The sequence below is a fragment of the Lemur catta genome, chromosome 16, assembly GCF_020740605.2.
Source record: "Lemur catta isolate mLemCat1 chromosome 16, mLemCat1.pri, whole genome shotgun sequence".
In the NCBI taxonomy this organism is placed as follows: domain Eukaryota; kingdom Metazoa; phylum Chordata; class Mammalia; order Primates; family Lemuridae; genus Lemur; species Lemur catta.
This window is the reverse complement of record NC_059143.1, coordinates 43,179,087-43,188,650: the sequence shown is the minus strand read 5'-3', so window position 1 is coordinate 43,188,650 and position 9,564 is coordinate 43,179,087. Positions and strand designations below refer to the sequence as shown.

General features: G+C 57.9%; 1 protein-coding gene across 1 annotated transcript; it reads left to right on the top strand.

Moving 5' to 3' along the window:
- Nucleotides 1–818: 818 nt before the first annotated feature.
- RAX (retina and anterior neural fold homeobox) lies at nt 819–5,652 on the top strand. Its single transcript, XM_045527459.1, has 3 exons — nt 819–1,270; nt 1,576–1,829; nt 4,707–5,652. The coding sequence occupies exons 1-3, from the start codon at nt 982–984 to the stop codon at nt 5,196–5,198; spliced, it is 1,035 nt and encodes a 344-aa protein (XP_045383415.1). The 5' UTR covers nt 819–981; the 3' UTR covers nt 5,199–5,652.
- Nucleotides 5,653–9,564: the final 3,912 nt, after the last annotated feature.

Genomic DNA, 9,564 nt, shown 5'->3' with positions numbered 1-9,564 from the left:
GCATCCCAGCCTCCTGCAGTGCGATCGGGCACCGGAGGTCACCGGACCTGCGGGCACAAATGTCTCCTCGCCTTCAGGGGCGGGCACAGGAGTGAGGGAGGCTGGCCTCAAGTCGGAGGGGACAAGAGTAGTCGTTAAAACAGGTATATACCGACAAACTGAACGCGACGTCTGGAACCTCAGACCACAGAGGCGAGAGCGGAGTGCCGGGCGGCTGGAAGAGAGGGGAAAATTCAAACTGGGAGGAGCGAGGACTGACTTCCAACGCGCTAGAGCTGGGGAGCCTTCCGGGGGACCTGGGCGCCTCCAGGGGCGCCAGGCCAGGGGGCAGCCCGGCGGGGAGGTGAGCCGAGGGCGGGCGGGGGTGTGTGTGCGGGCCGTGGGGAAAGAGCCGGTGGCCGGAGGCGAGCGCCAGGAGGCAGGCGAGTCCGAGTTAGGGGGAACCGCTAGGGGGGCAGGCAAGCCCACGGGGAGAGGTGAGCCCTAAAGCGTCGACCCCAGTGAGGCAGCACTGGGGGGAGGGGGCGCCGATCGAGGCCCCGGGTCCCTAAAGCGTGCTGGTAGTGGTTAAAACGGATCCAGAAGTGGGAGGAGAATGTTCCGAGTGCCGCCCTGGGGTGGCAGGGCGAGGACCCCTAGGCTGGCCGGAGAAAGACCCCGCCCCTCTGCGGGAGGAGGGGCTCGGAGCAGGGCTGGGTCCTCCGCGAGAGGGGAGGAGCCGGGGGCGAGCGGGCTCCCCGCCTTTAGGGCCCCGAGCCCCAGCCACCCGAGTCCGAACCGCCGACTCCTCCAGGGACCCGGACGGCCGCGAGCGCGAGCGGAGCGCTTGCCCACCTTCAGCGTGCGCAGCCCGGTCAGGCGTCGCCTGCGAGCTTGACCTAGGGTCGGGCCCCGTCGGGTGCGCGGCCGCACTCGGAAAGAGCCCGCTTTGAGCCCCTTCTCTCGGTCTCCAAAGCGTCCTCCCGCCTCCCGGCGCTCCCCATGCACCTGCCGGGCTGCGCGCCCGCCATGGCCGACGGGAGCTTCTCGCTCGCCGGCCACATGCTCCGCAGCCCGGGCGGGAGCACCTCGCGGCTGCACAGCATCGAAGCCATCCTGGGGTTCACCAAGGACGACGGGATCCTAGGTACCTTTCCGGCGGAGCCGGGCGCCCGGGGCGCGAAGGAGCGAGATAGGAGGCTGGGCGCGCGGCCCGCCTGCCCCAAGGCGCCCGGTGGAGGGGCCGAGCCCTCCCCGCCGCCGGCCCCGGCGCCCGCCCCGGAGTACGAAGGTGAGTGCGCGCTGGGCTGCCGCCCGCCCTTCTGGACGCCCAAGTTTAGGAGCTCTGCAAGAGAGCGCCCCTTGCTTAACTTTTCTTAAGGCACCTGGGCGTGGGTTTGGGGGCCGTCTATGGCGGGAGCTTCCAACTTGCATTTAGAAAAAACTTAGGGACCCATCGCAGCCCTCACCCCAGCCCCGCCTCTTCCCCGCCCCGGGCCCCCTCGGAGCACGCTGGCCAGCGCCCACGCGAAGGCGGATTAGGCCGGAGGATGCTGCGGGGAGTGTCTCTGACCCTCCCGGGCCTTGTCGCCACAGCCCCTCGCCCCTACTGCTCCAAGGAGCCCGGGGAAGCACGGCCGAGCCCAGGGCTGCCGGTTGGGCCAGCCACCGGGGACGCGAAGCTGTCGGAGGAGGAGCAGCCCAAGAAAAAACACCGGCGGAACCGCACGACTTTCACCACGTACCAGCTGCACGAGCTGGAGCGCGCGTTCGAGAAGTCCCACTACCCCGACGTGTACAGCCGCGAGGAGCTGGCGGGCAAGGTCAACCTACCGGAGGTCCGGGTCCAGGTAAAGCGCCCAGCTGAGGGACGGGGAACCGGGAGGGCCTGAGGCCCAAACTGCAGCCAATGCTCCCCTGAATTCCTGGGCGTCCACGCATTTATTATGGTACTTCCTCCACTTGGCACGCTCAGAGCCGCACAGGAGCGTGTCACAGATCTTCGATGTCCCCCATGCACCACCCCTCAGGCAGTTTGTTCCAGTGTGCAGTATTATCTGCCCTTTGGGGGTCTCCCTCTTCTAAACTAAAACGCGGAATTGGGAATGGCAAGATGAACAGGGTGACAGTTCCTAAGATGGGGCCAGGATGGGGCTTGGGGGAGGGTGCTGAGTGGAAAGGGGACGTAGGCAGCGGCTGGGGGGTAACAGGATTGGGGCCGCCCCAAATGCCACCCTCGCCACTAGCTGCACACACTGCGTTCAAGAGGAAAACCCTGTCTCCTTGTGAGGGGCCTGGGTACCTCGCAGTTGAAACTTTCGGGGGATTTGTTTAAGAGACTGACTTTTCCTTCTCTGGGGCACATCCAACCAAACTTCGCGCTGCAAAGGCCTTTTCTTTTTATCGTAAAGGGGTTTTCGCTTTAATTAAAGCTGAATTATCTTTAATCCCTGATCATTAAAATATTTGAAAGCCTTAAATATTTGCTAGTCATCTGTGAAAAATCTGGGAGGATTTCCAAATTGGGAGAGTTTACAGAGGCCTGAAAGAGAGACATTGGGAACAAATTTCACTGCATGTGAAAGGCAGTGGAACTAAGATGGGATTTTTGTGTGTGTGTGATAGATTAGATTTCCAGAAAATGAGGATACTCAGGTGTTTGGGGGCTTCTAGGCATGTCTTAAAAGTAAAAGGGGACAAGCTCCTGCCTTTTATCTTTTCTGTCTAGTTTCGGCGTTGAAAGTAACGAGTAAGAGTTATGATTTTGAAAAACAGTTGCCTAATTTGACTCAGGAACTAGCAAGGTCAGTTCAATTTCTCCTAATTTGGGGCAATAAAGCTGCAATGATTTCATTGAAGGTGTGGAAATTTTAGCACCTGCATTCAAGGGAGGAAAGGTGCAGTAGGGAGAGGGAAAGAATACAAGAGAAAGATAAAGAAAGAGGAGAGGCAAAGCCTCCCAGTGCCCTACAGAATCCAGCCAAAGCAAACACCCTTCTTACCGAACCCACCCTCTTTATTTGTTAAGGGGCTTTGGCTTCTCCTCTAAGTTGTGAGGTTCTTGAAAACAGTGTCTGTGACTTCTCTGTGACCACAGGGCCAGCACAGCACCCAGCATATGGCTGTTTTTAATGCATGACTATGATGTAATCAGATGATGGGGGGTGTGAGGCAGGGCCTCCTCCCATGTTGAGGGCAGCAGTAGAGCCCTGTAATAGCAGAGTGTCCCAATCCTTGGGTCTGTGACACTGGATACTAGATCTGAAGGCTATAGCTGATGGGGAGAGGGAGCACACAGTTGGAGTACGACGGCAGGGAAGCCAAGGAGGCAGTAGGACCAGAGCCCTTCCCACGCCAGTGTTGCTCTTTTCTCTATTGTTGGCAAATATCTAATATTTATGGGAGACCCAGGGCCTTTGATATGCAGATGAACGTATCATGTGAAGGGACAGGGGTGCTTACATTTTCGTTGTTTCTCTTTTTCTCCCAAATTCTGGCCCCTCACACACTTGCCCTGGTCTGCTCAGGTGCTAGGATGCTGTTTTCCCTAGGAGCCCTCCCCCTGCCCCGCCTCCATTATTGACTCAAACTGCTTTCTCCCCTCTGAGTTTGCAACTGTTTTCCCCACTTCCCTTCATAATATAGCACTGATGCCACCAGTGTCGCCAAAGTTCTTTTGTATTCTCCACCAAACAAAATTGGTTCTCTCTGTTCTGCTTGTGAGGGTGGCACTTAGTGGTGAAACATTAATCACACCCTTTCTGGTGCTTTTATCAAATCAATAATGAGGGTTCATTGGAAGAGATCAGACTTAACTCTTGGCAAGGACTTTCTATATGTAAAGAAGAAGAAGAAAAAAACTTGTCATTGAGCTAACATCCTAGGGTAATGTCAAAACTAACTCTGTAAAGTAAAAGTAGATCCAATAAACTTGAACAATTGTAATCTTTGAAAGTCATTTATAAGAAATATTGGAAATACTAAACAGATACCAACTAAATAAAAATCTTATTAAAGGAGCAATCAAATAAGCTTGGGGTAAAATAAACCCACTTGCTCTACCTAGCTATCATAACCAGTAATCCGTGTAAATAGCTGTATTTTAACATCCAAGTCTGCAAGTTACTCTACTTAATAGTATTTATTTATACCTGTGCTTATAATAGAGATAAAGGCTAGGTAAAGCACATAAAGTCTGAGACCCAAAGCAGCCATCACGAGCTGTACCAGGCAGACAGGAAGCAAAGTCTAAACAGTGTCAGAAGGGCTGCCAACTAGCAGGTCACAGAAATTTGGTGAGATCTGGTTGCGAAGTCCAGCAGTCCGATTGCAGAGTTAAATTCACTTTTTTTCTGAGCACCTGCTCTGTACCAGGAGTTGGAAACAGATACAACCACAGCCAAGGGTGAGATAAACAGAGAAAAGGGTGAGAACGCCACGGAGGACTAGGATGGGACAAAGAGATTCAGGGGAGGCAAGAAAAAAGGACGGAAGAGACAAAAAGGAAAAACAGGATGGAAAAGAATTTAGGGGTGGAACATTGGCAGCCCCTCCTCGGTAGGTGCAGGATAGTCGAGCCTTAGTTTTTATTTGTGGGTAGGGGTGTCAAGCTGCAATTTTATTTGGGGGTGGGGGACTCAAGCTAGGCGTGCTGCACTGAAGCAGGGACGGTGACGTTGCCCAAGCCTCCCGCTGCTGCCCGACGGCCGTTCTGCTCCCTCCTGCAGGTTTGGTTCCAGAACCGACGGGCCAAGTGGCGGCGGCAGGAGAAGCTGGAAGTGTCCTCCATGAAGCTACAGGACTCGCCCCTCCTTTCCTTCAGCTGCTCCCCACCCTCGACGACTCTGGCGCCCCTCGGGGCTGGCCCGGGCAGTGGCGGCGGGCCGGCGGGGGGTGCGCTGCCGCTGGAGTCGTGGCTCGGGCCGCCGCTGCCGGGCGGGGGCGCCACCGCGCTGCAGAGCCTGCCGGGCTTCGGGCCGCCGGCGCAGGGCCTGCCCGCCAGCTACACGCCGCCGCCGCCGCCCTTCCTCAACTCCCCGCCGCTGGGCCCCGGCCTGCAGCCTCTCGGGCCGCCGCCGCCCGCCTACCCGTGCGGGCCCGGCTTCGGGGACAAGTTCCCGCTGGACGAGGCGGACCCGCGCAATAGCAGCATCGCGGCGCTGCGCCTGAAAGCCAAGGAGCACATCCAGGCCATCGGGAAGCCGTGGCAGGCCCTCTAGGGGCGCTGGGGAGCATCTTGGGAGGCGACCGAGCCGCGCGCGCCGTACCCTCACCCGCTCTCCCGGGGCCCCCCACGCAGCCACTGTTCTCCCGTCCCGCCTGCAAGCCACGGCCAGGCTTCCGTCAGGGACGTGCACCTGTTCCTGTCGCACGAGGGGGAAGGCCAACCCTCAGGCCTGCGGAGGCCCCTGGCCACCCCACGCTCTTCTTGGCCCCCAGCCCCGCAGCGGGCGGGGAGGCGGCTTCCGGGCCCCGCGGGCCGCGCCGCTCCCATCCCCGCGGGCGCTGGGGCCGAAGGGGCCAAAGCTCCTGAACTTGACCATTCCCAGGCGGCTTGGAGACCCCAGCTAACAATAACAAGGCGGAAGGAGAGGCAGAAAAATAGAATTTGAGAAACTTTTGTATAAGTAGTTTCAAAGTATTTGAAAGGAGAATTAAAGATTTGTTTGTTTTTGACCCTGTTTAAGCGGCGTCTAGGACGGGGAGCGGGAAGTGAATGTGGGGGCGCGTGGGGCGCGGGAGGAGGGTGCGGTGATAGACTGGGTGGCTCAGGAAAAGCGGAGGACTGAGCAAACTCGGGGCTCCCTCGTGCAAATTCTGGGGACACTTTGCTGCGGCAGAGAATCGTCCCCATGCCGGACGCTGCAGCCCCCGGACCAGAGGCGCCCTTCCCTGGCGCGGGCGGGCGCGGGCGGGGGATCCGGGATGTGCGGGGCCTAAGGCTCCACTGCTGGCGCCTTCCCAGTTCCGGTGCCCTGATAGTCCAGTGGGGGGTGATATTTTGAAGTATTGACCCCAGTGGGAAGCATCCACACCACCTTCCACAGGGTGAGAGTGGAGTGTCCCCGCTCCCCTCTTTCCAGCCCGCGGCGGCCCAAGGACTCGGTGCCAGTCCCTGCCGCCCAGGGCTGATGACATTAGTCCTACAACAACCGAGACAGACTCTTTTCTTTAGCTTCAACGCTCTCTCTCTCCCCCCCTCTCGCGCGCCTCCCCAATTCACTCCGCACTCCCCAACCCAGAGTTTGTTCAGCGTGCGTCGGGTTAGCGGCCCCGCTCGGGGACAGTGTCCTGGAGGGCTGTGCGCGGCCCATCCTCACCCGCGCGTCGTGGACAGTATTGTCAGTTCTTTGATGCCGCTTCTAGGGCGAGGAAAGAATCCCGAAGCCTCTGACGGCTTCAGAAGCTCGCGGGGTCTCGCGGAGTCCCGGGTGAAGGAGAATCCAGGACCCCCGCCCGAGCGGCCGCGGTGCTCACCGCTGACCCTGGGAGCTGAGCCACCCCAAGCACAACCTGGATTCCCGCCGCACAGGTCCTGGGGGTGGGAGGGGCTTCCTACGCGCCCAGAGCCTTAGCGTCAGCCAGCTACTGTCTGTCGGTCCTTAGCATATTAGTGAAGCTCCTCAGTCCCCTTTCCTCATCGAAATGAACCCTACTTTGCTCGACGGTGGGAAAAATGGAGTAAGACAATCTGTAAAGGCTTTCTGTAAGCTATCAACGACCTGGCGTGAGGCAATACGCATTGTAATCACAGTTCCTCTGTGAAACATTGCCGGGCTGCTCTCCGGAAACTTACTTGGGTAAAGCACGACTTATCCAGGGCTCAGGGTACAGGAAGTCATGGCAGGACCCAGTCCTGGCCCCGCGGGTCCTGAGGCCATGGCTTCAACCAGGGCTGTGTACCTCTAGTCCTCCATCCGGTTCCTTGCACACAGTAGACTTGTCAGTAAGAATTTAGTAAGTAGGTTATTTTCCCCAAGAAGTAGGGAGTAACATCTGCACCTTCCCTCACGAGGATGTCTCCGTTGAGAAATGGATGGAGTAGCCCAAGTGATATCACCTCCTGGCCAGACAAAAATAAGCAAACACTGGACCAATGTTTATGTACATTTCTTTCCATTTGGCCTACTTTCCATTTCATCCTTTAAAGCCCTTGTTTTAATAGGGATGATTTATTCGGGGAACTCCCAACTTCACTGACCTGGAGTGAGTACCACTCTTGCTGTGCCCTCCTGCTTGTCACCATCCTTCACCATCAGAATCTTCTTCACTTCCCTTAGATCATTGCCACGATTATTCATTTTCTCTCCTCTCTATTGTTTTTCTATTCTTCTTTCCTTATGCAGTTTTCCTGCCACTCTCCCTTCCTCTTCTACTATTTAGTTTAGTCTGAGAATGGGTGTTCTTCTAAACCATCTCTCTAGGCATCAACAGAGTGAGTCACACCCAAGTTTCAAAAACAAGTCCTTGGAAAATGATCATAAAAATACTAATAGCCTATGATCATTGACGGCTTGCTACGTACCAGCACTCTTCTAAGGTTTTACATCTACTGACTCAGTTAAGCCTGACAACAACTCCACCAAGAAGATACAATTAGCCCCATTTTATAAATGCAAAAACAGGAAAGAGAGGTTACCCCAGTTTATACTTATTCTAAGTGTTGGAGCTGAAATAACCAGAAATGCCAGTCAGTTTCACCGTAATAGTGCATGTTCAGGGAACCTTGCTGAGTAAGTGCTCCTTATTTCAACCCCAAAGAACAGCTCATTAGGCTATATTGGTAACTGAGATCCTGAAGGGTGGGTGCAGCTGCCCTGGGCCTCTTGGGGAGGTCTGGACCCAGCCCCAGCCCCAGAGATCCCCTCCCCCTCCCCCACAGGCAGCTGTAAGGGAGTAGGGGCGCAGGTGGGGCTGGGATCCAGGACTTAACTCAGGCTGGAGGTGAAAGCATCTTGTGATAAAGATCATTAAGTCTCGGAAGACCCTGAAACACCTGGGGCCGCTGCTCAAGCTCGTGGCTACAGAAAACCCTCTGCAGAGGCGCAAGCCAAGGTGGGGGCACGGGCTCCGGAAAACTAGACTGCTGGCTCGGTTTAAGGCGTGTTTGAGGCTTTCAGGGACCCCGAGGAAAAGGTAAGCCTGCATCACTTTCCCAAGAATCACTTTCAGTCGTTCTTGAATCTTCCATAATGAGGCTGAGGTTTGGTTCAGGCAACGCCAGCAATGTCCACCAAAGGGAAACAGGAAACCACTTGGCTCTTACGAGGTTCGGGAAGGAAAGGGACCGTGCTGTTCCAAACAGAGAGGCCTAGATCGAGGCAGGCCTTGATTCCGGCCGACTTAGCTCCAGTCAATCTAAGAGGGAGGCCTAGGAGACCCTTCCTCCCTGCCCCCACCCCCCAGGTGACGTCCGCTCTGGCCAGCTCTCGGAGCCAAGCAGGCGGATCTGTAGATCTGATCCCCTCCGGCTCTCGGGACCCGGGTTAGGCGGGGCCTGGGCGGGGCTCTCCGATCGCGTGGGCGGGGCGGGAAAGGACGCGTCGGTGCGGACCGCGCCGAGAGGAGGGCGGAGTCCGGCCGGCGCGGGCGCGGGGGTGCTGGGGCGCTGCCTGCCGGGTGCGCAGCCCGCACACTCCGCTGACCCAGAGCGCCGGAGCCCACGCGGAGCGCACCTCCCCTGCTACCCTGGCCGCCATCAGCCCCCTCTACCGTAGTTGGGGTGGTTTAAGTTTTTCGTTTTTTCTCTTTCTGGAAGAATCTCTTTCCGCGCGCGAGGGCAGCGTGTCCACACTGCGGGCCTCGGCTCCCAGCTTCTGTCGGCGATACCCGCTGCCCAGTTTCCCTCCCGCGAGGATGCCGGGGACCGCGGGCCTGGGCTCTCCCTGTGCCTGTCTGCAGAGCCGCAGGGTCCAGACAGCTGCGGCGGCACCGCGGAGGCCCCCTCGCTGCGTGTCCCGGGTTCCGCGCCGCGGCCCCGGGCCGGTCCATCCCTCGTGGGTTTCCCTCTTTCTGAACCCAGTTCTGTCCCCCGCGAGTCCGAGCTCCCACCTGCGGTGCCCAGGAGGGTGATTGGGGCTGGTGTGGGTGGGACAGAATGAGGGGACTGGGAGAGACCCCTCGGGAGGGGCAGGCTTCGACCGGTGATCAGCAACTGCACTGGGACCACTCTGCGGTATTTATTTGTCTTGAACATGTATTGAATGTTTGGGGCGGTGGGAAATGTCAAACTTGGGAAGACAATCCCTGCGGGTGCCCCACCAGTTAATCGGGAGTGTGGCAAGCGGGCAGAGGGAGTGCCAATCCCTCCCTCTGTCGGTCAAATTCATGGGTAAATCGAAAGTCTCTACGGAGACCGACCGAGCCTACCGTGCAGGAGGCGGGGGTCGGGGGACAGCCCGGGACCCGCGACTGAGCTTCCCTCGAGCCCTCGTTCTTCCAGCGGGCAGCGTACAGTGACGACATCCGAGGTGCAGACCGGGAGCCCTGGCGGCTTTAACATTTGATGTGATGCTCTCCCCATCCACCCCCGCCTCAGCGCCCCCTCCCACCACAGACCCCTGACCCCACTCCCTGCCTCTCAGT